General features: G+C 46.0%; 1 protein-coding gene across 1 annotated transcript; it reads left to right on the top strand.

The window, feature by feature from the left end:
* Positions 1–800: 800 nt before the first annotated feature.
* Positions 801–27,509, top strand: SULT4A1 (sulfotransferase family 4A member 1). Its single transcript, XM_032220727.1, has 7 exons — positions 801–1,155; positions 11,446–11,576; positions 15,980–16,060; positions 16,169–16,295; positions 19,405–19,499; positions 20,581–20,719; positions 27,355–27,509. Exons 1-7 carry the CDS (start codon positions 987–989, stop codon positions 27,465–27,467), a joined length of 855 nt encoding a protein of 284 aa, XP_032076618.1. The 5' UTR covers positions 801–986; the 3' UTR covers positions 27,468–27,509.

The raw sequence follows: 27,509 nt of genomic DNA, 5'->3' as shown, positions 1-27,509 counted from the left end.
GATGAATGTATCTTTTCTTTTATGTACTCTGAGAGCGTATGCACCAAAGACAAATTCCTTGTGTGGCCACTCACATTTGGCCAATAAAGAATTCTATTCTATTCTATTCTATTCTACTCTACTCTACTCTATTGCATGAATGCAACTCATTTGGTTTGTTTTACAACACACCCGACTGTCGGGACTAGACAAGTATTGTGAGAATGGACTGCAACACAAAGATAGGTTGGTCAGAGAGCCTTTTTGCTGGGGAGGGGGGATGGATTCAGTGACAGATGATCCCGATTTTGCTGCCACCTGGAAGCGTTCATAAGAGCACGCTCTTCCCAGTTCGCGGGAAGTGGCGTTTAGATTCGATCCGAGGGAAGCTTCAGATGAGAGTCGTGTGAACCCGGCTTACGTGCAACACGGGTTCTCGGCGGGGCTGCTCCTGAGCTAGTAACCTCCGTGGCTAAGGCGCCCTGCTTGTCGATCACAAAGGGTCGGCAGTTGGAATCCCTAGTATAGGTTTCCTTCGTGAGCGGGGGGGTTGGGTTAGATGACCTCCAAGGTCCCTTCCAACTCTGTTACTGTTCACTGAGCATCTCCCAAAGGAAGGTCGCCCAACCCACTTCGCTTCCGGACCCCGAGCGAGCCTGGCGCCAGGCAAGGGAGCAGCTAAGGCGGCGAGAGACGCCAGGCACGCCGAGGGTTAAGCCGGGCGGGCTTCGGCTCCGCTGTGCCGCGGCGGCGGCGGCGGCGGCGGCCTCATCCCTCCTCCTCGCCGCATTACATCATCGCCCCCGGAGCCCATTCGCTGAAGGCCGGTTCCTGCTTGGCCCGCGGAGCGCAAAGCTTGCCGCTGACCGGACCTAGCAACCCGGCTTGGCGGGCTGACCGACGGACGAGTGAGCGGGAGAGCGGGCTCCTCCTTGGCGCCGAGAAAGGCAGCGTCCCTGCGCCCTTGCAAGCAGCCGGCGGCTCCCGGTCGGGCTCGGCGGCGGAGGATGGCGGAGAGCGAGTGCGAGACCCCCAGCACTCCCGGGGAGTTCGAGAGCAAGTACTTCGAGTACAACGGGGTGCGCCTGCCGCCCTTCTGCCGCGGGAAGATGGAGGAGATCGCCAATTTCCCCGTGCGAGACAGCGACGTCTGGATCGTTACCTACCCCAAGTCAGGTAGGAGGCGGGGCTGCGCGGCGGGCGGGGAAGGGAAAGGAGGCGCCCGTCCATTCCCCCCCCTTCGCTCCCCCCCCCCGTTTGCCTCTCCCGGTTTCCCCCCGTTTTCTCCTTCGCCCACCTGACTCCGGGGCGAAGCCCCCCATTGGCCTCCCTCCTCCTCCCTCCGCCTCGCCTCTTCTCCAAGGCCAAGAAGGAGAAGCCCAGAAAGTCACGCAACTATGGCTCCTTTCCACTGGCAGTGGAAAGGAGCCATAGTTGCGTGACTTTCTGGGCTTCTCCTTCTTGGCCTTGGAGAAGAGGCGAGGCCAGTTGGCTTCTCCTTCCCACGGACGCGTCGCAAACCTCCTGCGGGTGCCGTGGGGTTCCCTGGGGGTGGGGTTTGGGTGGTCTTTAAAGGGGGTGTTGATGTGTTACTACTGTGGTTCTCGTTTTTCTATAACTGCAATGATGATGATGATGATGATGATAGATGATGATGGATGATGATGATGATGAAAAAGAAATCGTGTGTTGTCCCGATTGTAATTGGAGCCCTTGGAGCAATACCCAAAGGGCTACCTCGCTATTTGGAAATCCTAAATTTATCAGACATGAACATTCTGATTCTACAAAAAACCATCCTACTTGGAACAACTTATATCCTCCATTACCTTAACAGTTCCTAGGTCCTTGGTTAGGACTCCAGCTGTTGAGCTACCAACCAGCCCCAAAGGCTGTGAATCTCACCAAAGATTTTTATTATGATGATTATTATGATTATTGCTAAGATAATGTCTAACCTTACCTGGCTGTCTGCCTTACCTCCTCTGAGATTCTAACTGGGTTGGACCAAGGATGAGGCCTAGGGAATTGTAGGGATGGGCTTGCCAGCCAAGATGCCCGTTTTGAGGCCTGAAAGAAGCAAGGTGAAATAGGGGCATTGCAAAGGACTTTTCCCCCTCCCTTCCGTACCTGAAAGTTGTAGGCTGAGATGTGCATTTTAATCCATCTTTAAAAAAAAAACTGATTATCGTTTATTCATTAAACATGAAACTCTGTCAACTGAACATTTTAAACATTTAAAAGGTTTTAAACATATTAAAAAAACTGATTATTATTATTTCTTTTATTCATTAAACATGAAACTCAGTCGTGAACATTTAAAGATCTGTCACAAATGCCAATGACTGGTGCTAATGGTTGATATGGGTTGCTGCCAGCGGCCTAGGTATCAACCAAGTATCTTCTTAAAATATACAATGTTCCTAGTAGCACAGTTTTTTGCAGTTCTGCTGCAAAAAATTGCAGGAAGCTGCACTTTCTTGATGTGTAGATTATCATCATCATCATCATGATTGAAAGCATTGTTAAGGAGGCATGTACTGAGAGATAACCTTATTTAATAAAGGAAGGGCTCATTTTCAGATCAACAGAGGTGAATCCCAGAGGGATTTATCTCCCCCTCTCGGGGTTATCAACACAGCTGAGTGCAGTTGGAGCAGTTAGCCAGCTTCACAAGCTATACCAGGTCAGGCCCCGTTCCTACTTGAATGGAGACTGCTGGAAATTCCAGTACGGTTGGCTAGCTAGGGAAGGCCCATCTTAAAGGAAAACAGTGAGCCTTGAGTTACAGGATATGGGAGAGAGAGAAGGCAGGTGATGCAAAGGTGGACTGGTCCATATGGATTTTGCAGAGGGAGAAAGCTGATTCTTTCCTGCTTAAGGTTGCAGTCTTCCCATCTTCTCAGCTTTCCCATCCTCCTGACATGTTCCAGATGCTCAGGCTACAAGGAATCAACAGAAACTGCTAAGATTAAACACACACACACACAAAACAAGGTTATTCCAAAGCAGACAGGAAACAATTCTTCTAATTGGACATGTGAATCCATCCATATTTATGGGTTTGCCCATCCCAGTGTTCTCCAACCTTTCTGGCTTTGCAAACTGGCCGGGGGAGGGGGGAGAAAGGGAATGGTTTTGCACGAGCAGTGGGCGAGCGCGCACACTTAGTTCCCTTTGCACGAGCAACAGGCACCCTCACTAGCCACTCACACAACAGGAGCTGCGTGCATGTCTGCTTGCCTGCTGCTCACAGAAGTGGACCTGCACACGGATGCACGCACGCACGCACGCACCTGCCATTTCTGTGACCCAGTTCTGAACAGGCTGAGGCCTGACCTATCCTGTCTCCCAGCAGAATGATGTTAGGGAAGAGCACAGGAGTCCATTTAGGTTATTAATTAATTATTGTGGCCTAATGTTCTTAATAAATGTAAGGTAAAGGTTCCCCTTACACATACGTGTTAGTCATTCCCAACTTTAGAGGGCGGTGCTCATCTCCGTTTCAAAACCGAAGAGCCAGCACTGTCCGAAGACATCTCCGTGGTCATGTGGCCGGCATGACTAAATGCCGAAGGGGCATGAAATGCTGTTACCAAACCACCAAAGGTGGTTCCTATTTTTTCTACTTGCATTTTTACATGCTTTCGAAATGCTAGGTTGGCAGAAGCTGGGACAAGTAATGGGAGCTCGCTCCGTTACGCAGCATGAGGGATTCGAACCGCTGAACTGCCGACTTTTCTGATCAACAAGCTCAGCGTCTTAGTCGCTGAGCCACTGCGTCCCTTCTTAATGTTCTTAAGGGTCTCTGCCCAATCGGCGGGGGTACTTTCAGAATTGAGAGATGAATTGCGACCTTCCTGGGTAGGCCAGACAGGAAACACGGTCAGAGGTGCAAATGTTACTTTAATGTAAGGACACTTTAAACGTTTTTGCAAGTCTGAAAGAAGAAATCGCCCAGGCAGTTCGACTAACATGCAGACCTGAGCATTCTGTGTGGCCTTGGGACACTTCCAGTCCTTTGACTGTCCTTGTCTGGCTCGCATCAATTGGAAATTAGAAATCAAATGCAAATATAAACAGGATGATTCAGGGCGCAGGAGAAAAAGCCAAGTTGTTGCCCGCCACTGCGCAGTCGCCCGATGCTCCTTTCCCTCAATGTCCCAGAGATGATTAGGGAAAAAAACAGTGAAGAGATTGAGATGGGAGCAAAGTATGGTATGAATTCAAGCCAGCGTCTCGGATCACATTTTGATTGACCTTGGAAAGCCACGTTCTTGTAGTCTGTACTCTGTACCTTGGTTCCTAAGGCAGGACTGCACAGTAGGAGACGTTCTGGAAATTGTCGGACTGCCATTCTCATTGCTTTGATATAATGGCTACAGATGATGGCTATTAAATGTCACCTGGCGGGTCAGGTATTGCTCAGTTAAATTCACGTTTCTATATTTTTAGTTTGCTCTATTTGCTTGCATTAAATTGCAACTATGGTTAACTGAAAACTGATCAGTATTTGGTAGTTCAAGACTCTAGAAAGAGGGCAGAGAAGAGCAACAAGGCTGATTAGGGGACTAGAAGCTAAAACATATAAAGAACGGTTGCAAGAACTGGGTATGTCTAGTTTAAAGAAAAGAAGGACTAGGGGAGACATGATAGCAGTCTTCCGATATCTCAGGGGTTGCCACAAAGAAGAGGGAGTCAAGCTATTCTCCAAACCAGGAGTCACCAACGTTTCAGGGTCAGGGACCACAAAATTCATAATTTTAAATCCCACGGACCACTCAAATGAATTTAAAAAAATAATGAATAGTATTTAGTGCAATATAAAAAACGCAAATAATTTTTCTGTGGGCCACCAAAATTTTCTCGCCGACCACGAGTTGCTCACAGACCACCAGTTGGGGACCGTTGCTTGAAAGCACCTGAGGGCAGGACAAGAAGCCATGGATGGAAACTAATCAAGGAAAGAAGCAACCTAGAACTAAGGAGAAATTTCCTGATGGAACAATTAATCAGTGGAACAACTTGCCTCCAGAAGTTGTGAACACTGGAGGTTTTAAAGATGAGATTGGATAACCATTTGTCTGAAATGGTATAGGTTTTCCTGCCTAAGCAGGGGGTTGGACTAGAAGACCTCCAAGGTCCCTTCCAACTCTGTAATTCTATTCTATCTGAAAAAGCTGCTTAGTAAACCAGGAGAACACACTGTTCCCAAGAGATTAAACTCTCCCCTAGATCTCCAAATCCAAGGTAAGAAGACAATGCGATTAAGAGGAACTACATAACTCTCTCTCATTGTTTCTTGTCTCTTCCTGGATATAATGCCCTCTGATGCAGGGCTGGGTTCTGGCAGAGGCTACTGCTGGTTCGTTCAGGGATGTGGCTCGTGTGTGCGCGAGTGCACGCATGCACACTACAACTAAAATTGCTCTGCGCATGCACAGAAGCAAAAAACAAGATGGCGATGCCTACCACGTCACCGGGAGAACCAGTTCAGGGGCGTGGCAGGCCTGAGGTACTGCTGGTTCCAGCAACCCAGGCTGCCAAGTTACTATCGGTTTGGCCGAGCCGGTAGGAACCCATCGCTGCCCTGATGTAATGGCTGAAAGTCATGGGGCATGGAATCCATCCTGTCAGGAGACCATCAGGTTGGAGAAGGTAGTCAAGTATTTTTTGGAGTATAAGACGCACCAAGGTTTTGAAGAGGCCAATTAAAAAAAAAAAACTAGAACAGTTTTTGCACTCTTTAACCCCCCCCCCCCAAAAAAAGGGCATGGATAGCATTTAGGAGGCTTGTAGAGTGCTCCCGGGAGGCGCGGGGGGGGATGAGCAAAAGACGGCTCATTTTTTGCAAAAACAGGCCTGTTTCTTGTCAAAAAAAGAGGCATGGATAGCCTTATGGAGGCTTATAGAGAGCTCCTGGGGGCTGAGGGGCCAAATTTAGCAAAAACGGCCCATTTTTTGCTCATTTCTGCCCTCCCAGCCCCCAGGAGCTCTCTGAAAGCCTCCATAAGGCTATGCACGGCCATTTTGATGAAGGAGGCGGGGCTTCGGGATGCCAAAAATGCTGTATTTAGTGTATAAGATGCGCCCAGATTTTCAGCCTCTTTTTTGAGGGAAAAAGGTGTGTCTTATACTCCAAAAAATACGGTATATTAGAGTGCCATTGATATTTTTAAAAAATATTTTGATATTTTAAAAATCCATTAGATTTTTAAAACACGAGGCTCCTTCAGTAAGTCCAAAACCCTGAAATGGTTATAGCATCAGAAAGTTTAATTTTTCAGAGCACATGAACTCCTAATAGGATACGTTCAGCTTAATTATAAATCACAGTTAATGACTAAGCATTAGGTGCAAATCCATCCGGCTCCGTCTTAAGAGAAGTCAATTGTACATTGTGAGACTAAATAAATTGTCATGTAGGCCAGCAGGAAAAAAAGGATGGCTTGAAGGTCTGGATGTTTCCTATTTATATGTTTGTTTTGCATCTGCTTATTCTTGCCATCCCGTCATTTTTTGCTATGAAGGATTTTCCCAGATTCTGGGCAAAGATTTAATCGAATGGGGTAGAGAAGCTACAATAGCATGCAAGAGCCAGATTAGACCAGCTGGCTGCATCTTTATTGCTTTCTGAAGTTGCACATTTGAAATATTTATGACCTGCTGCTGGCACTAAAAGCTTCTACTTGATTTCCTCCAAGCTTCAGAGAAAATTGTTTTATAAACTGCAGACGATACTGTAAATTTAGACTCATTTTGCAATTCTCTTTTGTTCTCGGGTTGCTTACGAAACTTAAAACTGGTTGAGTTAAACCTTAGGATACAAAAGTCTCATGTCCTCAACCCCAACCACCCAAACCATAATATAGCTTATTTTAGAGCAGGGATGTTTAACACAAGGCCTGAGGGCTGGATCCGGCCTGCGGGGCCACCCTGGAAACAGTGAAGGACCAGCCCACAGTGCCTCTGCCAGTGAAAACGGACCTAGGGAGGGCTGCATGTGCTGCAGGAGGCCCTCACAGCCGAAAACGGAACTTGCGAGGGCCACGGGTGGCACTTCTAAGCTCTGTTTTTGCTGGCAAAGGGTTGCAGGAGGTCATTGCAGCTGAAATGGAGCTCAGGAACCCATTTTCACTGGCAGAGTGCTCGGGCCACCACAGGCACCCCCAACATGAGTACCGGCGAGCTGGCCATGCCCATCCTGGCCACACCCACCCTGATCCCCCAAACACAACCTTGATGTGGCCCTCAATGAAATCGAGTTTGACACTCCTATGTTAGACTCTATGTGTTTAGTGGATTGGCAGAAGGACGAGGCAGGAGCCAGAACTGCCAGAACGAGAACGGTTTATTCGAGGTAACTATTTACAGGCGATTCAGCATCTTCCCTGCTTGACAGCTATTTATATGGAGCTGTCAAGCAGGGAAAGCCAATGAGCGCACCCCTAGTGGCCCGCGCTCAGCCAAGCCGCGCCTTAGCCAATCAGGGTGCGGCTTGGCTTGTTGCTAGCCGCTAGGACGTAAGTCGAGAACTTTCCGAGTCCTCAACACCCCTTCCCCCCAAGCGAGAGCGCATGAGCGGCGTTGGAGCATGCGTAGTTGGCCAGATAGGTGGGGCGGTGCCGGACCCACCCAGAATGCCTCAGTCCTGCAGGAGTCGTCGGAGGGGTGAGTTGTGCTCGCTGAAGCTCCTCCCCGAAGGGAGTGGAGCTCCGAGTGATGCCATCTTGGGATGGCCCAGAAGGCGGGTGCAACTCAGCTGGTAGGCCGGGCCGTGGGGGCGTGGCGTCTGGGGAGGAGTCACGGTGCCGGTAGGAACTACAATTGTTATAACTGGGGAAAGGAGCTGGATCGGCTTGAGGCAGAACTGGGGATGTTGGCCAGCAGGTGGCATCCGGGTACGTGGGGCCTGCCTGGGGAAAGGCCCATGTGTTTAAATCAGGAACCGCAAACTCGGGTTGAGCAAATGAACGGGCAGATGGAAGTCCTGCAACATCGGAGTAGGAGAGGCCTGCCTGGGGAAAGGCCTCAAACTGGAACCTGTTGACTGGCTGGAGGGCAGCGGTGTCCTGGGCCCCTGGATCAGAAGGGGCGCTGGTCTCAGTGGAAAGACGCCTCCTTAACTGATCCACGTGGCGCCTCCATTCGGATCCATCGGCCAGTCCGACCCTATAAGAACAGGGACCGGTTATGGACAGAATAGAGGCAGCCACCCATTTAGCGTCCTCAGAGAAAGAGCGGGCCCAAACCAAGTCCCCCACCTGGAAAGAGCGGGAGGGGGGAACCCCCAGGTTGCACGGCTGCTCCCCTGAATAGAGTGGATGGAGCCTATCCAGGGGGGTCCGCAGGCACCGACCCATCAACAGCTCCGCGGGGCTTTTGTTGGTCGTTGGGCAGGGGGTGGAGTGTTGGCCTAGCCTGTGTGTGTTTACCTTTATTTTTATTTTATTTGAACATATTTTTAACACAGAGAGACATACATGAGATAGGCATATGTTTTATATTTTTATGTGTATTTTTATGTTTTTTCTGTCGTTTTATATGTTATCTACCTTTTGTAAAGACTTCTAGCTTTAGGGAGTTATAAAAAAAAACGACACATGAATCTTTGCATGAGGAAAAACAAAACCATAGGGAGTGGTTTTGTAAACACTATTGCTACACGCAAAATGTGTGCAATGTTTGTATTCCTACCTGAGGAGGACTCAAATTACACTTGGTTGGATTTCTGGTTGGATTACTTGAGGAAGAAATGAAGACGTTGGAGGTTAACCACGCCACTAAAACTCCAAGACACTCGCACACAAGATACTCCGAATTCCTGTGGTGAACACAATGAACATGATAAGCTTGTATTAAATTCTTTATCCAAACTGAGTCTATCAAGAAAGATGAATTGGAAGTCTGTATTCAAACAAGAAAAATAAAAATGGCAAGGGCAGAATAAATTTAAAAAAACCAGGAAGGCAGCTCCTGCCCCCTCTGCAACGGAGCACAGGTAGTCCTCAACGTACGACCATAATTGAGTCCAACAGTTACGTTGCTAAATCAGAAATTTCTAAGTGAGTCTTGCTTCCTTTTACATGCCCCAGTGGGAAAGTGAATCACTACAGTGGTTAATTTAGTAACCAGGTTGTTAAGTTATGAGTTTTTATTTTGTACGCTGCCCTGAGTCCTTTGGGAGAAGGGTGGCATATAAGTCCAATAAACCATAAACCAACCAAGTGAATCTGGCGTGACCCGTCAAAACCGCGTTCCACAAAAGCGCGGTCGACAAAATCGCGTATGTGACGTCATCACAACGCGACGAAAAAGATCGAAAAATTGAAATAAAAATTAAATTACAGCAAGCCGATTCACATAAAGGTAAGCGTTAGGTTAAGGGTTAGGGTTAGGGTTAGGGTTAGGTTAAGGGTTAGGGTTAGGTTTAGAGCGTTAGCGTTACGTTTAGCGTTAGGTTAAGGGTTAGCGTTAGGTTTTTTTGTTAGGTTAAGGGTTAGGTTTAGGGTTAGGTTAAGGGTTAGGTTTAGGGTTAGGTTTAGGGTTAGGTTTAGGGTTAGGTTTGGGGGGGGGTTAGGGTAAGGTTTTCGCTTTATTTTTACATTTTTCTATCTTTTTCGTTGCGCTGTGATGACGTCACATACGCGCTTTCGTCGACCGCAATTTTGTCGTCCGCGGTTTTGTGGTGGAACCGAATCTGGTTTCCCCATTGGCTTGTTAGAAGGTTGCAAAAGGGATCACATGACTCGGTTGTCAAGCATCAAGTGGTGGGATGCTGTGGGTTTAACAACCTGTTCAATGAGCGCACACTTTGCCTAAAGCACTTGCATGTAACACTGAAAATGGAGCATTTAGAAGCTCAGCTGCTTACCTTCCAAGTCAGCAACTGTAAGTAAAACAGCTGGGGGAGGGAATCAGCTGTGGCACACGATTGAGATGAGCTAGAAAGCAGGAGATAAAGGATAGGATAGGGCAGGAGCAGGTGGGCGGGGCCAACTGATCATCAGAGCTACCGGTTTGGGTGAACCAGTCCGAACCGGCTGAATACAATCTCTGCAAGCATCCGAATGTAATTCACGTGACAACTCGATGCTACAACGGTCATTAGTATGAAAAATAGCACTTAGCAATAGCACTTAGACTTACATACCGCTTCACAGTGCTTTACAGTCCTTTCTAAGTGGTTTTAGCATACAATGGTCATAAGTCACTTTTTTCAGTGCTGTTGTAACTTAGAACTGTCACTAAGTGAACTGTTATAAGTCTAGGACTTCCTGTTCTCAATTTTATATCCTCCCTCAGGAAGGAAACACACAGTTACCTGAAAAAAAGACATTGCCAAATTATCAGTGATATGAAGTAAAGTATATTAGAATTCCCCAAAGAAAAAGGTCATGTCTTGGTGGGTGGAGATTCACTACTTAAAGGAACAGAGTCAACAATTTGTAGACTAGACAAATTCTTAATGGAAGGGTATTATCTTCCAGGTGCAAAGAAGCTCCCCAAAATGATGAAGCCCACTGATTATTATTTCTTTCTCTTTTGGGCTGTGACTTATGATACAACTAAGAGCCTGAAAACAATTCCAATGGACTATGAGCAACAAGGCAGGATAATCAAAACATTAGGAGCACAGGTGGTAATCTCATCTATACTTTCAACTGTAGGTCAACATCCAATGAGGGAACAAGAAGATTTTAGAATTGCTAAGTCAAAGAATGGTGCTGTCATGAGAACTTTGACTTTCCACATCATGGATTACATTACTTGCTGGAAGAGCTTCCAACAAGAGATGAATGAAGACCATGGATGAAGACCAGCAAGAATATGTTTGCCAAATATCTGCTCATCAGAAAGGGTTTAAGCTAAAACTGGTAGGGCAATGTGACCAACTAATAGAATTAAACCACAAATCGGATAACAAGAAGAGAAATGGTGAAGAAAGGACTCAGAAGTAAAAAAGGAAGAGATACAGGAAGCAAAACTATGAGAATTATAAAGGGCTCAAATAGATTTGAGCAGGGGGTGGGGGTGGACTAGAAGACCTTGAGTTCTCTTCCAACCCTATGATTCGATGATTTAGTTAGTTGTTACTTGATCTGTTACTTGTCTGAAATGGTACGTTTCCTGTTTGAGCAAGGGGTTGGACTAGAAGACTTCCAAGGTCCCTTCCAACTCTGTTATTCTGTTACCTACTGGACTTTCCCATATATAATTCCAAAGACTACTCGGGATGAAATTATGGGTTTTATTCATTTTGAGAATCTATAAACTGTCAGTGACTCTAGGCAGCTTACAAAAAAAGAGTCCATAACATCTGGAGATGACTAGGTTGGGTAAATAAACACTGCAGTAAGATGCAAGATCTGGAGATAAGTGTTGATCATCGACTGATAGTAGAAAACTTTCTCTTCTCTTGGAAAGTTTGTATTTTGTCTCATTATTTTTCTCAATATTTTGCAGGCACAAGTTTATTGCAGGAAGTGGTATATCTTGTGAGCCAAGGAGCAGATCCTGATGAAATTGGGTTAATGAACATAGATGAGCAACTTCCAGTCTTAGAATATCCTCAGCCTGGTCTGGACATTATCAAGGTACAGATGAATCCTCAGATCGGTGTTAATTTTGGAATGATGATGTTGCTGCTCAATTGATTTTGTTTTCAAGCTCTGTTTGATTCCTTGATGTATTTGAATAGTACATCATTATGAATGTTATGGTTTTAATGCTTTGAGATGATACATAACTTCGTATAGAATTCAATAATTCACTCCTTCAAGTTATTCTTGGGCCTAATGATTATGTACTGGTCCTCTATATCGTCTTCTGTATGAAACCCTTCAAGTACCTGAAGGCTGTGTCCATATCTCCTCAATTGTTTATTTTGAAAGCAAAGTATACCAAGATCCTTTCACCATTCCTTAGCAGGATTGATTTCCAGATCTTCCATCATCTTTGTAGCCCTTCTTTGAATTCCAATTTCTCAATTACATTTTTGGACTTTAAATCTTGAATCCCAATGGGATCTGACCAAGATAGAATTGAGCGTGGCACGACAAAACCGCGCCCGTCAAAATAGTGGTGATAAAATCGCGTCGCTAAAGCCGCGACGTCATCACCGCGCGTCATCACCGCCGCGACAACAGCGCAGCAACAGAAGGGCGCTTTAAAACGGCGCCACGGCAGAAAGCCGATTTCAGTTAAGGTAAGGGTTAGGATTAGGTTTAGGGATTTGTTTTAGGGTTAGGTTTAGGGTTAGGTTTAGGGTTAGATTTAGGTTTAGGGTTAGATTTAGGTTTAGGGTTAGGTTTAGGGGTTAGGTTTAGGGTTAGGTTTAGGGTTAGGTTTAGGGTTAAGTTTAGGGTTAGGTTTAGGGTTAGGTTTAGGGTTAGGTTTAGGGTACTGAGTGCTTGGGAATGCACGGATTTGCCCTCCGCGATTATGTCATTGCGGTAGGGTCGCGTTTTTCCTTAGCGCTTCGAACGGCGCGAATTAGTCTTCGCGCTTATGTCTCCGCGGATAAGGGCTTCGCGGATTTGTGGTGGAACCAGAATTGAGAGGAACAGTTGCTTCCAGGGCTCTGCTTCAATTAACGAACCCCCAAATAGCCCTTGCTTTTTTTAATGATTACATCACACTGTTGGCTATGAAGATTTAATAAATGTCTCCCCCAACAACCTCATCCAAGACACTTGCACAAATGTGTTCCTGCTGAGTGACCTGAGACAGTCCCACTTGTTTCGGTATGCAGCATCTTTTGCATGGGCTAACACTCAATCCTGTCTCCAAGCTGTTCTGCCAGTTCAGAAGGGAGAAAGGATATATGTTTGGGTGGCAATTCCAATAGATATGATATGATAGCTGTCAGTGTTCCAAATATCATCCAAAATTAAATCAGAGTGTTAGGGGTATCTCCGTTGGGAGACAGAAAGTAGTGCAGCGGAATGTACAGCTAGAGAGAAAGAATGTTGCTAGTAGAAACACACGGATAGAGTTTTAGACACTGCTAGTAAAAACAAGTAGCTTTACTACTGACAATTGCTTCACAAGCAGTGATAGTAGATAGTAGATATTAGTCCAAACACAATTCAAAGAACAAACAATAGCTTACAGTCGCAGTTCACATTCCAGTCATCAAGTCCTCAAGCATAGGACAAGCAGAGTAAGAGTGAGTTCTCTTGACTCCTTCTTATTGTAAAGTTAATTACAGTTGTTAAGTACATCCACTCATTTAAAGCAACAACGACCATTTGTTATTGTATATAGATATATATTGCCTACCCAACACTAGGAGTATACTCCCAACACAGATTTCAAGGCAGATCTTTCCTCAAAGTTCTAATTTATTAAGAGAGACATGTTGGTACATCTGTGGAACCCCGAATCTGAAAGCTTCCCGGGGTTCCCACCCAGTTGAAAGTTCATGATCTTGTCCCCACACCCACAAGTCCATCACATGGTCCAATCTTCCTCTGCCAGGCTGGCATTTCCACCCATTCACTTCCGGTCAGGTGCAGAGGTGTCGAGACAAAGGATGACCTTGGGCTTCTAGAAAGGAATGTTTTGTTTTGACAACAACACATTCTACAATTCTACTCCTTACTATTCCCCCTCCCAATTACCCCACTAATGAAACAGCACAGTAAAATAATAGTGTGTGGCAGGCCAAAGATCCTAAAAGGAATATGACTGCAGGCCTAAATAACTTTATTGATTAGCCTATAGGCCATATCAAAACACAAGGTTCAAACACATATTGCCAATAAAACTTTATACAATTTAAAATAAAAGCAAGGTAAAATACAATAGTTATAGGATAAGATACAATATAATTTAATACATAAATATAAAAATAAATATATAAAATAGAATAAAATGACATAAAATTATATTTCGGTATCACCCTTACAATCTACCTAGCGATTGTGGGTGCACCTCGGTACACCCATGTTACACCTATCCTCCACGAGCTGCACTGGCTACCGATCGGTCTCCGGATATGCTTCAAAGTGCTAGTCGTAACTTATAAAGCCCTTCATGGTATTGGACCTGGGTACTTGAGAGACCACCTGCTGCCAATTACCTCCCATAGACCTGTTAGATCGCACAGGGTTGGCCTCCTCCGGGTGCCATCTACCAGCCAATGCCATCTGGCTACCACCCGGGGGAGGGCCTTCTCTGTAGCAGCTCCAGCCCTTTGGAATGAACTCCCCGCGGAGATTCGGACCCTCACCTCTCTCCAGGCCTTCCGGAAAGCCGTCAAAACCTGGCTGTGCCAGCAGGCCTGGGGTTGATGAGCTCCCCTCCCTTCTCGACTTGTATGGCTGTATGACTCATGTGTATTTTAATTACGTGTATTGTGTTTGTATCCCCTTTTCCCCTTTTGAGTTGTTCGCCACCCTGAGTCCCTTCTGGAGAAGGGCAGCATACAAATAAACTAAATCTTAAATCTTACCCCAATCAGTCCTACATATGCAGTTCTCAACCGAACCATTTTGTTTAAGTACTGTGCTGTGTTAAATGTTATTTTCAGGTTCTGGCCATGCATAAAGTAAGTTGTTTTGATATGGGGACCCCAATGGCTCATTCATTTGGTACATGGACCAAGGTACCTGCCTCTCACCCCCTTATACAAGCAACCATCAAATAGGTTGTGAGCCAGGTCTTCTACCTCTGCCACTCTGCAAATGCAGAGAGGCTTATTGTAGGGTATAAAATGGAATCTCCCATATCTGGCTATTGTGTCAAGCTCTTCCATTTCCAATAGATGGAATTCCAATAAGCTGCTGATGCCATGGCTGCCCTGAGACATAACATTTTTAGACCAATGTTTTCCATCCTTCATCATTTTAAGAGTTGTGGATTTCAACCTTTGCTAGCTGGGGAATTCTGGGATGTTGAAGTCCACACCTCTTAAGCTGCCCAGTTTGAGAAACATTGGCTTAGACCAGGGGGTCAAACTCAATTTCCTTGAGGGCCTTGTCAGGGTTGTGTTTGACCTTGGGGGTGGCCAGCTTGATTTCACTTGTTTCAGGGGCACCTGTGGTGGCCCGAGTGCTCTGCCAGTGAAAACAGAGCTCGGGAAGGCTGCGTGTGGTTCTCCCAAGCTCCATTTTCACTGGCAGAGGCACTGTGGCAATGGTGGGTTGCAATTTATTTTACTACCGGTTTGCTCGTGTGCACACGCTTGCACGACACTTCTGCGCAGAAGTGTCTGGGTGGGTGGGAGGAGCCTCCCTCCGCCACCACTACTGGTTACCCCAATCCAGGGGAAAATGGCAGCAACCCACCTCTGCACTGTGGGCTGATCCTTCGCTGTTTCCAGGGTGGCCCCGTGGGCCAGATCTAAACACCCCACGGGCCGGATCCAGCCTGCAGGCATTGAGTTTGACACTCCTGTCTTACACCGTTCAACTCCAAGAAATAGCATAATCTATTGACTTTTCGTTCATTCCTTTTTACCTCTTGTTTTATGTTTTTTTGCGGGGACCTGTTTGAATATTTATTATGCTGGCCAGAGGTGGGTTCCTACCAGTTCGCACCAGTTCGGTAGAACCGGTTCGTCAAATCTACTGAACCGGTTAGAAGAGGTTCCACCAGTGGACCCAGAAAGCAGGCCACACCTACAGAAGAGGTTCCAAACATTTTTGAAACCCGCCACTGACACACACACACACACACATACATACAGACTCACACAGAGAAAGAGAAAGCGAAAGAAAGGAAGAAATAAAGAAAGAAAGAAAGAAAAGTGAGAGAGAGATGAAAGAAAAAAAGGAAAAAGGGACAGAGAGAGAGAGAGAGAGAGAGAGAGAGAGAGAGAGAGAGAGAGAGAACACATGGCTGGCAAGCCACTCCCACCAGGTCACATGGCCGGCAAGCCACTCCCACAAAGGAAGCCACACCCACAGAGTAGGTTCGAAAAATTTTTGAAACCCACCACTGATGCTGGCCCATGTCAGCCCTGAGCCTTCATGTTCTTCTCTGCCCATTACAGGAACTGACATCTCCTCGCCTGATCAAAAGCCACCTGCCGTACCGCTTCTTGCCTTCTGACCTGCATAGCGGCGAATCAAAGGTAGCCTTCACTGGTCACCTACGTTACCTGCCCTCTGCAGGTTTTCTGAGCTAGGGAGGTGGGATGGAGGGCGCATTCTGCTCAATGAATTGCTTTTCATCTCCCTAGATCATATACATGGCTCGTAATCCCAAAGATCTGGTCGTCGCTTATTATCAGTTCCATCGCTCCCTGAGAACCATGAGCTACAGAGGAACGTTTCAGGAGTTCTGTCGGAGATTTATGAACGATAAGTGTAAGAATTTCCCACCTGTTTTGTTAAGCAGTTTCCTTCACTCTGTTTTGCATTGTGCAAGAACCATAGGATGGGTGGCTTGGGCTATTAACTTGCCGTCTAAGACAGCCTCTCTCAACCGCAGCAACTTTTAAGATAGTGTTGTTCCCCACCAGCGGCCAGCAAAGTTGGCTGCAGAGTCGGACAGTGAGGAGGTTGGGGAGGAGCATGGGCCAGTCCTGGAGGCTGGGGAAGGCTTGGACGAGGGCTCTGCGTCGGAGGCAGAGATGGGGCTGAGGCCATCTGGCTTTGATCAGTTGCCTACGGAGCAAAACAGCAGTGAGGCAGAAGAACAGCTAGAGCCTGTTCCCAGTGTGCGCATGCACAGAGCTGCCAGAAGAAAAGAACAACTCAGAAATCAGGGTAGACTTGGGAGTAAAGTCACAGGTGGAGTGTGATTGGCTCCTCTTTTATTTCCTATGGGAGGGGCCAATCACCTTCTACCTCTGACTTTACTCCCAAGTCTACCCTGATTTCTGAATTATTTTCTTCTGGCAGCTCTGCGCAAGTGCACACTGGGAACAGGCTCCACTTGTTCCTCTGCCTCACTAGCTCCGTAGGCACCTGATCGCTGCCAGACAGCCTCGGTGTCGTCTGTGCCTTGGATGTAGAGCCTTCATCCCCAGCCTCCAGGACTGGCCCATGTTCCTCCCCAACCTCCTCACTGTTTGACTTTGCTGCCAGTTCTGCTGGCCGCTGGTGGGCCACAACCGATAGGTGTACGGTATTTCAACTCCTAGAATTTTCTAGCCACCCATGATCTAAGGCAGGGTCCCCCAACATTTCCGGTTTTGCAGACCAGTGAGGTGGAGGATGAGATGGTTTGTGCAAGTGGCCAGCAAGCGTGCACGCAGCTCCATTTTTGCAAGCAGTATGCACAAGTGCCTGCTGCTCACGTCAATGGAGCACATGTGTACACACTCATCCGCTGGGTCAGGATGCCGTTTCTATGGCACAGTTGCAAACCCCTCACAGCTCACCGGTCGGCAGCAGCCCATAGGTTGTGGGCCGCTGATATAAGAGATGAGCGTAGACGCTCTCTGAGATTTGAGAACATGAGTAGCCCTGAATTAGCATGGTGACTTCTTCAGCTTCTAGAGCTAAAGACAATGTTGGCTATTTGATATGGACACCTCTAGGTCCCACAGTCTCAGAGGGTTAGCCGTATGGGGAATTCTTGACAGGCAACCAAAATTGGGACTGGAAAATTAACGGTAGTCATTGTGAGGTAGTTAAGTGAGGCATCATGTGACTGCACCCAATTTTATGAACTTTTTGCTGGGGTGGCTTAGCAAGACGTTATATGATCATAACTTGTGTTCCACTCTGCCATTGACGTTGACTGGCATGAGAAACTCGGTAGAAAGGATGCAAATAGCGATGCTGTGAATCAGAACACTACCACTGTTCCAGTTGCAAACTAAGCTTCCAAATGCTTGAAGCCAAGTGTCCGGATTGTGATCAGATGACCAAAGTGACACTGCAAGAATTGTAGGGGTGAGGACTGGTCGTAAACCACCAGTCCTTTAAACTTAGAACGATTGTTAAACACATGATCATAATTTGATTATCTGTGTCTTGGAGCATGTTAGGTAAGCTCCCCGTTGGGAGAGCGTGTGCGTTCAGAGAAGCGTTGTGAGAGTTGTGTTGGAGAACACACAAACCAGCATACAGAGACACTGCAGTTTAGTAGGCTTTTACTTTTGTGGAAAAAGAGGTATCAGAGTCCATCAAACAGTCCAAGTCATACACGGATAAGACAGTCAGTCATCAATGTCTTTCAGTTAAGGGATAATCCAAATAATATAGTCCATAAACATACAAACAGTCCAGTACTCATAGTTTGCTAGCAGTTGCAAAATGTACAATAGTTCACGGCACTTTCTAACAGCCAGCTTCCAAAACACTCAGATCAGATCAGCCCAGCATCTAACAGAGAGCTAACGGTCATTCTGGCTCCCTCTTATGGCCGATTGAAGAAAACAGCAGCCGATCACATTTTACAGTATGATTTAAAGAAACAGGTATAGCATTGTTACATGATTTATATATTGCCAACCCAACCGTTAGATTATATTCCTAACAGAGCAGATCAAAATCTGTGAGGTGGCAGGCACGGAATCATTATCAAACCCTGACGTTTTTTTAATGATGCACTAATGTACAGAAGGGCAGGCTTTGATTGTGGCACTGTGGCCATGTGTGACAGACTTTGATTCCTTCTTCAGATGATCCCGAGAACATAATGCTTGACTGCAACCACTGTTTATTTCCTCATTATGTTGCAACCAAAATCTCTCTCCATATGAACCACTGTTGGTCAAGCAATAGATCTGAGCAGGAAAGACTCTCACAAGTCCTCTCCTGTTTCAGATAACTTCAAATTAGCAGCTTGTTTGCCCGATGGCAGAAAAAAAGTAGATTCCCTTGAGACACAAAATGTCTGTTTCCCCCAAACTTGACCTGGACTGAAGACCTCACCCTGGAGAAGAACATCTAAATGGTCCACTTTTCTTCTGAAGGTCTTTTAGAATGGTAGGAAAAACGTAGACTTCTTGAGACACAAAAAGTCTGCTTCGCCCAAACTTGACCTGGACTGAAAACCTCACCCTGGAGAAGAACATCTGAATGGTCCACTTGTCTTCTAAAAGTGGACCATTCAGACTTCTTCCCCAGTGTGCGGTCTTCAATCCAGGTCAGGTTTGATGGAAGCAGACTTTTCGTGTCTCAAGGAGTCTACTTTTCCCCCCGCCATCGGGCAATTTTAGAAAGGGGGGAAAGCCATGCTATACCCTTGCCAGTTGGCCCCAGTGATGCCCGTGACACCATACCCTCCTCGGAAATCCAGGAATGATGCAAGATAAGTTTACCATGTTGTCATTGTGGGAGTGAGGCCAGTTGGAGTTATTTTCTTCAGTTGGATTTTGACACCAGTCATATTTTGAGAACAAAACAAAAAATATAAATGCAATATAATGAGTTTTGTATTCCAGTGAAAATTTGCCCCCAAAACAATATTTTTTTAAAAAAAAATCTTGAGTATTAGCTATTATGTTTTCTGTCTCTATAGTAGGTTATGGTTCATGGTTTGAACATGTCCAGGAATTTTGGCAGCATCATATGGATTCCAATGTGCTCTTTCTCAAATATGAAGATATGCACAAGGTAATTATCCAAGCATATCAAAGATTTTTCACCCAACCTGTAAGCAAGAAGTGTTCCCCCCACTTGATTCCTTTGAAGCAAGATCAAAAACCTGGCAAGAGACAGAGATGTGGGTTAGGGTTCTCTCTTTGAGAATTGAATTCAGGGTGATTCATTGGCCTATTCAATCTTTCCCTATTGATCCACCTAAAACAAGGGATGATTTAATGTAGGGATCCTCAACACCCAGTCTGAGGACCAGTGGTGGGTTGTTCTTACTGTCACTACCGGTATGCTGATTGCAGTCTATCCGTGCTCACGCCTGACGTGCGCTGTGCACGCATGCGCAATCCACCGCCTCTGCAACACCCAGCTGCTTGTCGGGGCCAAATGAGCCACCGTACCGGTACGCTCTCAGCTGCTCCAGGCCACTACCCGTACGGCTGTACCAGTCAGGACTGGCTCCAACCCACCACTGCTATGGATCCGCACCAGTCCGTGGCATGCGAGAAACCAGGTCACGTAAAGAAGCGAAGCCCCCATCCGCGGGATGCAGGCAGCACACGAACCCACGGGTTGGGTGGGTGTCCATGACAATTCGGTAGAGCCAACTCACTGTGGGACCAAAGTTACACGGCTATCAAAGAAGCAGTGGACGAGAATCATTAAAGAAGTTGTGCAAAAGGAGGGACAGAATGAAATGTGAATGGCAAAAATTAAACTATTTATTTTAAATAATTAAACAGAATTGTTAACTGTCCCGCGGTGAATTGTCCCACAGAAAGTTGTTTGTGGCAAGTTGTCCTGCCGCGAGTTGGGCATGGTGAGTTGGCCGCAGCAAGTTGGCTGGGGCATGCCGTCTCATTCCCAACCACGGTGCCTCCGATCCGCGGAGAAACCTCTCTCTATGGAATTGGTCCCATGTGCCGTAAAGTTTGGGGGCCACCGATTTAACATATATAAGAAGCTGCTATTGCTAAGCCTGCATCAATATTTTTTTTTTGGGGGGGGGGCAATAACTGGTAACCAGAATGTATTTTTTGGAACTGCCTTATTTTCGACTAATTTCTTCTCCGCAAGTCAATATCCTCTTCTTTCACAGGATCTTGCAACCCTGGTCGAACAGCTAGCGAGGTTCTTGGGCGTCGCCTACGACAAAGCACAGTTGGAATCGATGGTTGAACATTGCCACCAGCTCATTGATCAGTGCTGCAATGCTGATGCCCTTTCAGTGGCCAGGGGTAGGTGTCAGAACCTTTGCAAACGTTCGCCCAGGTGGGATGTGTTTAATGGTAACCCACTTCTATGACATTTCCAGAGTGGAATGCGTAGCCGTTGTCCTTTTCCCAACGCTAATCGTTTAGAGTATTTTGAAGACAAAGAATTGGGCTATAAACCTGAACCATGGTTCAGGTCAATCAGCCTGAAGCTAAAAAAATACAAATTAGAGGGTAGATGGGGGAAAAGGTGCATTTCCTGACCACGGAAAGCTATCGTTCAGGAGGCGGGCTTAGAATTGTTTTTGTTTAATTTTGAGGGAGCTAAAACATGCAATCGTTATCGCCTGAAGAATTATAATTTAGAGCTCTGAATGTTGGGATTTGTTTTCTTCCCAGCCTCAGCAACTTGACTTCAAGTCCCAGAATTCAATAAATCTTAAAGCTGCCACGGTTGAGAAACACTTGTTGCTGTTGTTAAGTTGGTGAAGTTGTGTCCGACCCATTGTGACCCCATGGAAAACGTTCCTCCGGGCTTTCCTGTCCTCTACCATCCCCGGAGTCCATTTAAGTTCACGCCTACTGCTTCGGTGACTCCATCCAGCCACCTCATTCTCTGCCGTCCCCTTCTTCTTTTGCCCTCAATCTTTCCCAGCATGAGGCCCTTCTCCAGTGAGTCCTTCCTTCTCATTAGGTGGCCAAAGTATTTGAGTTTCATCTTCAGGATCTGGCCTTCTACAGAACAGTCAGAATTGATCTCCTCTAGGACTGACCAGTTGGATCGCCTTGCAGCCCAATGGATTTGCAGGAGTCTTCTCCAGAACCATAGTTCAAAGGGAAACACTAGCTTAGATTAAAAATACAGGGACAGAGGAAAATGAGCATCTAATGCAGGGTTTCTCAACTCTGGCAATTTTTAAGGTGTGTAGACTAACTAGGGAATTCTGGGAGTTGAAGTCTTAACTTGCCAAGACTGAGAAGCAATGATTTAATTACTTTGGCTGGAGATGACCAGCTGAATGTTTTATCTGCTGTTTGGTTAGAGGGCTGTCGCGAGCTCATGGATGTCGGGACGCTGCTTGGCAAATTTGCACTTCTCTTCTGCTGGTAAACTTTAAAACTGTTTCTTCTCTTATTATCATATTTTTCGGAGGATCAGATGCACCAAGATTTTGAAGAGGCAAATAAAAAAAAAGTTTTTGCACTCTGCAGACATGTTTTTCACGAAAACAGTCCCCCCCCCCCCCAAAGGGCATGAATAGCCTTTAGGAGGCTTGTGGAGTGCTCCGGGAGGGGGGGGGGCAAAATGAGCCATTTTTCACAAAACAGGCCCATTTTTTGTCAGAAAAAGAGCATGCATAGCCTTTAGGAGGCTTTAGGGGGCTGGGGGGGGGGAAATTAAGGAAAAATGAATGTATAAAATTCACTGAACTGCTACTATGTCTGTGTTTCAGGTAGCTAGATCAGGAAAAAAGAAGCCATAATGAAAAAGGTAGTCTCAACTTACAACCAGTTGCTTAACAGCTGTTTGAAATTATGATAAGTCCTGAACAGGTGCTTTATTACCCATAAAGCACTTTATGGCTGTTTTAAAATGTGCCGATCCTCGTTACATGAACTGCATTTCAGGCTCTCGGCAAACAGCTCGCCTTTATGACTGGTTGTAAGATCCCGTTGTCCTGTGACCACAATTTCTTTATGTCATTTGCTCCTTACAAACAAATGTGCATTTGGAAGAATGGGATTGCACAAATAACCCCGGCATTCACTTAATAGCAACAGTACGTAGACTTATATACAGCTTCGCAGTGCTTTACATCCCTCTCTAAGTAGTTTACAGAGTCAGCATATTGGCCCCCAACAATCTGGATCCTCATTTTACCAACCTCAGAAGGATGGAAGGCTGAGTCAGCCTTGAGCTGGTGGGAATCGAACTGTTGGCAATGGGCAGAATTAGCCTGCAATACTGCAGTGTGACCATGGGTCTCAGTGGTGGCGCAGTGGCGTTCTTAACCACAGTGGATTTGCTTAACAGCCACTGCAAAAAATGTAAAATGGGTCCAATCACAATGGTGCCTTGGCTTTCAAAGCGAAGAATTATAACCAGAAATGCAGTCCCAATTGTGGTTGTATGTGGACAACTGCCTGTGCACTTCTGTGTTGATATAGAGTGCAGTAACAGAATCTTGAAAGTCTGACAGCATTCTCCTCCTTCCTTCTTATATCAAAGTGAGTTTATCTTGATTTCTTTCTCACCCTTTCCTGTTTTTTTCTGGACTAAATTTATGATTTCCTAGTGACTGACGCATACCTTCTTCCCCACACTGCCATAACTAGTTTATGGCAGAGACCTCACTATCACGGCTACCTATTTATCGGTGCTCAGGAGCACCGTCATTCGAATGGCTAGGATGCTGGGTTGGAGGTTAGCAAGCCCACGTTGGAGACCTGCCTCAGGGCAGGGTTGAGCTCCCGTCCTTCACTCCAGCTCCTTGATGGGGGCATAAAAGAAGCCTCCAACTGGGCGTCCCCAGTTGGGCATTGTTGATGTCACCAGCTTAATCCTTTCAACCCAGTAAAGCGCCTCGATGCTCCTGAGATGAATGCAATTTATTCCGTGGTGAAATCTACCGGTTCTGTGGGCATGGCTTGGTGGTGGTGGTGGAGTCATGTGACTGGGTGGGCGTGGCTATGTAGTCATGTGACTGAGGGGGGTTTCAAATGACAGAAACTCACTTTAACAATGTCCTGCTGGAGCAGGGGGTTGGACTAGATGACCTCCAGGTCCCTTTCAGCCCTGGATTGCTGTGCTCTTTCAAGGTATCCTCTGAAGCTGTGTCTAGTGCCAGGTTTGTGGTCCTTCCTCCCTCTCCTTTTTCCCTTCCTCCCCGCTTCTCTCTCGTTTGTAGCACCCCACACTGCTTTTAAAAACTTTTTTTTCCTGCCTATTCGTCTGAACCGGCAGGGGAAAAATGCTTTAAAAAGTGGAGGAAAAGCTTCCGAGAATCACGCAGCTCACAGCTGGCCCACGCGATCCTTGGAAGCCTTTTTTTTTTTTTTTTTACTACCAGAACCAAGGACAATCATCCCTACCAGTTCGGGCCGAACTGGGCCAAACCGGGAGGATTTCACCCCTGAATTTATTGGTGCTCCATGAAAGCTTACAGATTTGCAGTGCTTCAGCCTTGAATTGTTTAAAGTTGCAATGAGCTGTTTTCCCAGAACGTGAGAACTCTTTCATAAAAGACGTGAAACGTGAAACAGCAGCTGCTTTCAGAGGAAATGAAGTTTGTGCATCCGTAATACTGTTGTTATGTTTTCCCCACTAATGTCTGTAACACCAGGTAACCAGAAATAATCCCTAGGATAGTGTGCAGCAGGAGTAATCGTGTTTCCCGGAGTATCTGCCTGCGAGCGATGGACATATAAAAGGAGGCAGAGCTTCGATCCAACATGCATGATCTTTCTCTTTGACTTTTTTGAATGCTTCCCCTGCCATAGCTCTGCTTCTTTCCTGCAAAACCAAAGTTCACCAAAATACAGAATCGTTTTAGTTCTCCTTCATTTGGTCCTGAGCACATTTATACTAACCTCAAAATGAATGAGTGGCTAAGAAACTGAGCTTGTCGATCAGAAAGGTCGGCAGTTCGGCAGTTCGAATCCCTAGCGCCATGTAACGGAGTGAGCTCCCGTTACTTCTCCCCAGCTTCTGCCAAGTTTGAAAGCATGCAAAAATGCAAGTAGAAAAATAGAGACCACTTTGGTGAGAAGGAAACAACGTTCCCGTGCGCCTTTGGTGTTTAGTCATGCTGGCCACATGACCACGGAGACGTCTTCGGACAGCGCTGGCTCTTTGGCTTTGTAACAGAGATGAGCACTGCCCCCTAAAGTCGGGAATGACTAGCACATATGTGCGAGGGGAACCTTTACCTCACCAAAATAGATGCCATATAAGAAAGATCCCCCCCCCCGAGTATTCAAATTTATTGCATTTGTACATTGCCTGCTTTTTCTGCCCACTTTCCCTTCCTATTTAATTTTGTCCATCTTTCTCATATTTGTAATGATTTTTCCCTTTTTCTCCAAATGCATTCTGAACACCAAGGTGTTTTTTGTTTTTTCTTGCTGTGTCTTGAAATGTGTTTCCATGCTTTAAATATAACTGTGGACTGCTTATAACTTTTTAATTTAGCTTAATTCAATTTGGTTTATCACAATGTACATTTTCCTATTTATTTTGCTTTGTTTTTGTTCATTTTTATTTTGTTTTCCTTTTAGCTTATTGATCTTTGCCCAGAAGCTCACTCTCAGTTGCTGGGAAAACGGGTTCTTGCTTAGCTCACCTTCCTTCCCACTCAACCTCCCAAACCAGTTTCATGAATCAAAACATGAATGAACCCAGGTGGGTGACTCTTTGACCAGCTGTCCAAAATGGCTACCGGAAAGTGAAACTCATACGATGTATTTGCAACCTATTGCAATGGGATGCAATGTTTTGGGGATTTAAGTGACAGCTCAAATCCCAACTTTGCTGTGATATCTGCACATTGAGTGTGGTTTAGTATGGTTTATATTTAAGAGCAAGTATCAAAGATGGAAAAGGGGAATCAAGCGTCTTGCTACTTAACCTCCGGGCCCTGCTGATTTTCCAGTTCTTGGTTGTTTTCCTCAAGAGGTTCCAAATCCCTTTGGAGACAAGAACCAGAACTTCATTTTTCGAGGGTCTTGATATTATTCAACTGGATCTTGAAAACCTGATAGTTTCTCCCTTATTTCTCTTATATACCTGTTGTGGCCCGCCAGCAACCAGCAGAGCTGGCAGCAGAGTCAGACAGTGAGGAGGTTGGGGAGGGCCTGTCCTGGAGGCTGGGGAAGGCTCAGGCGAGGACTCTGTGTCAGAGGCAGAGAGGGGACAAAGGCTGTCTGGCAGTTCTCAGCTGCCTTCGGAGCTAGACAGCAGTGAGGCAGAGGAACAACTGGAGCCTGTTCCCAGTAGTATGCGCATCCGCGGAGCTGCCAGAAGAAAAGAACAACTCAGAAATCAGGGTCGACTTGGGAATAAAGTCACAGGTGGAAGGTGATTGGCCCCTCCCATAGGAAATAAAGGAGGAGTGAAAGGGGACTGGGCTTTTGCAGGAAACAATTTGTTTGTTCGGTCGTTAAGATTTGTTTCAGGAGTGTATAAACCTGTCTGTGAATCTCAGAGACTCTGTGCCCAGTCTTTCCTTACACAGCATCTAATTTGGAAAATATTTACATGGCAACTTTCTAAGATAGATAAGGCCTGTAGTCATAACTATTCCTTTGAAAGACTCTTTGCCAGGCCTTGCTGAATGTGAATGAGAGGACTACATAAAAGGGGTTTTGTTAGAACCAAGACTCTGCCTCATGCTTTTTGGGGAAGCCTAGGTCAGAACAATACTCCAGAAAATCAAGGGATCTTTAGTTTCTTCCTCACTCACTCCTCCCTTCCACGGCTAAGCTGATGTTTACATAATGCCATCAAGACCATCTCCATAGTGTTCTACAAGTGGTTCAGTGCATTTCAAATGTCCCTGGAGTTGGCAGGTGTAACAACAACTGTTGTTTTAACTGTACGCAGATCCAGTAATTCATCTTAAACAGAAGACTTAAGATGCAGCCTTGCAGCTTCCAGCAGTATTGTTTCTGGAGGGGGAGGGTTTAAAAAGTGGTGGGAAAAGGGGGCAGGGCAATCCCATGGTTGGATACCACCTTGCCTGTCTTTGCTCTCTTCTTCTGTGGTTTTCAGAGATGTCAATCAAGCAGGGGTGATGTAATCCAAAGCACGGTAGATGACGAATATGCTGAGAGATGATTGATGGAGAGTATTGTGGCCCACCAGTGATGCTAGTAGCAGATTCAGACAGTGAGGAGGTTGGGGGGGGGTACATGGGCCAATCCTGGAGTCTGGGGAAGGCTCTGATGAGGGCTCTGTGTCAGAGGCAGAGAGGGGGCCAGAGCTGTATGCCAGTTATCAACTGTCTTCAGAGTCAGACAACAGTGAGGCAGACAAACAGCTGGAGCCTGTTCCCAGTGTGCGCATGTGCAGAGTTGCCAGATGAAGGGAACAGCTAAAGAACGGGTCGACTTGGGAGTAAGGCCACAGGTGGACAATGAATGGCCCCTCCCAGAGGAAATAAAAGAGGAGCGAATGGGGAGTGGAGTTTGCAGGAGACAATTAGCTTGCTTAATTGGTTCACGACTCTCTGAGAGTCCTTGTCAAGTTCTGCAGATATCGGCCTGTCAGCTCTCCCAGCCAGATAAAGTCTGTGACTGTAAATCCTCCCTTGAAAGACTTTGCTGAATGTGAATGAGCAGAACTCACAATAAATTAATAAAAGCGGTTTTTGTTGGCACCAGGAGTCTGCTTCATGCTCTTGGGAAGCCTAGGTCGGAACAAAATTTTATGTCCAACTCTTTGATTGATAAAGCTGTAATTCCCACATAACCGATGACAAACCTTTCCTTTGGACTTGTACTGGGGGTTTCACTTTCCAGATTTAGAGTGGCCAAAAGATTCTGCAATTTGCAGGGTGATATATGGTAGGTTTTTGTTCTTCTGAAAGGTCTTCTACATCTTATAATAATCAGCATATTTTCCCCTCCCTCTTGTTCCCTTCCTTTTTTCTATCTTCCAGGACGAATTGGGCTGTGGAAAGATATCTTCACTGTCTCGATGAATGAGAAATTCGATTTAGTGTACAAGCAGAAGATGGGAAAATGTGATCTCACGTTTGATTTCTATTTATAAAGCAGCCAAATGACAATGCATGAAAAAAATACAGAGAATCTA

This window comes from Thamnophis elegans, chromosome 7 (assembly GCF_009769535.1).
Source record: "Thamnophis elegans isolate rThaEle1 chromosome 7, rThaEle1.pri, whole genome shotgun sequence".
NCBI classification, from domain to species: Eukaryota; Metazoa; Chordata; class Lepidosauria; order Squamata; family Colubridae; genus Thamnophis; species Thamnophis elegans.
Note: the sequence above shows the minus strand (reverse complement) of the source record. Positions and strands in the feature narration are given on the sequence as shown.

Bases quoted from the DNA above. Each gene is read 5' to 3' on its own strand.
- SULT4A1 (XM_032220727.1), top strand. From the start codon at position 987: ATGGCGGAGAGCGAGTGCGAGACCCCCAGCACTCCCGGGGAGTTCGAG. The intron at 16,296-19,404 runs GTAAGAATTTCC...CTGTCTCTATAG, and splicing joins GAGATTTATGAACGATAAGT to TAGGTTATGGTTCATGGTTT. The intron at 20,720-27,354 runs GTAGGTGTCAGA...TCTATCTTCCAG, and splicing joins TGCCCTTTCAGTGGCCAGGG to GACGAATTGGGCTGTGGAAA.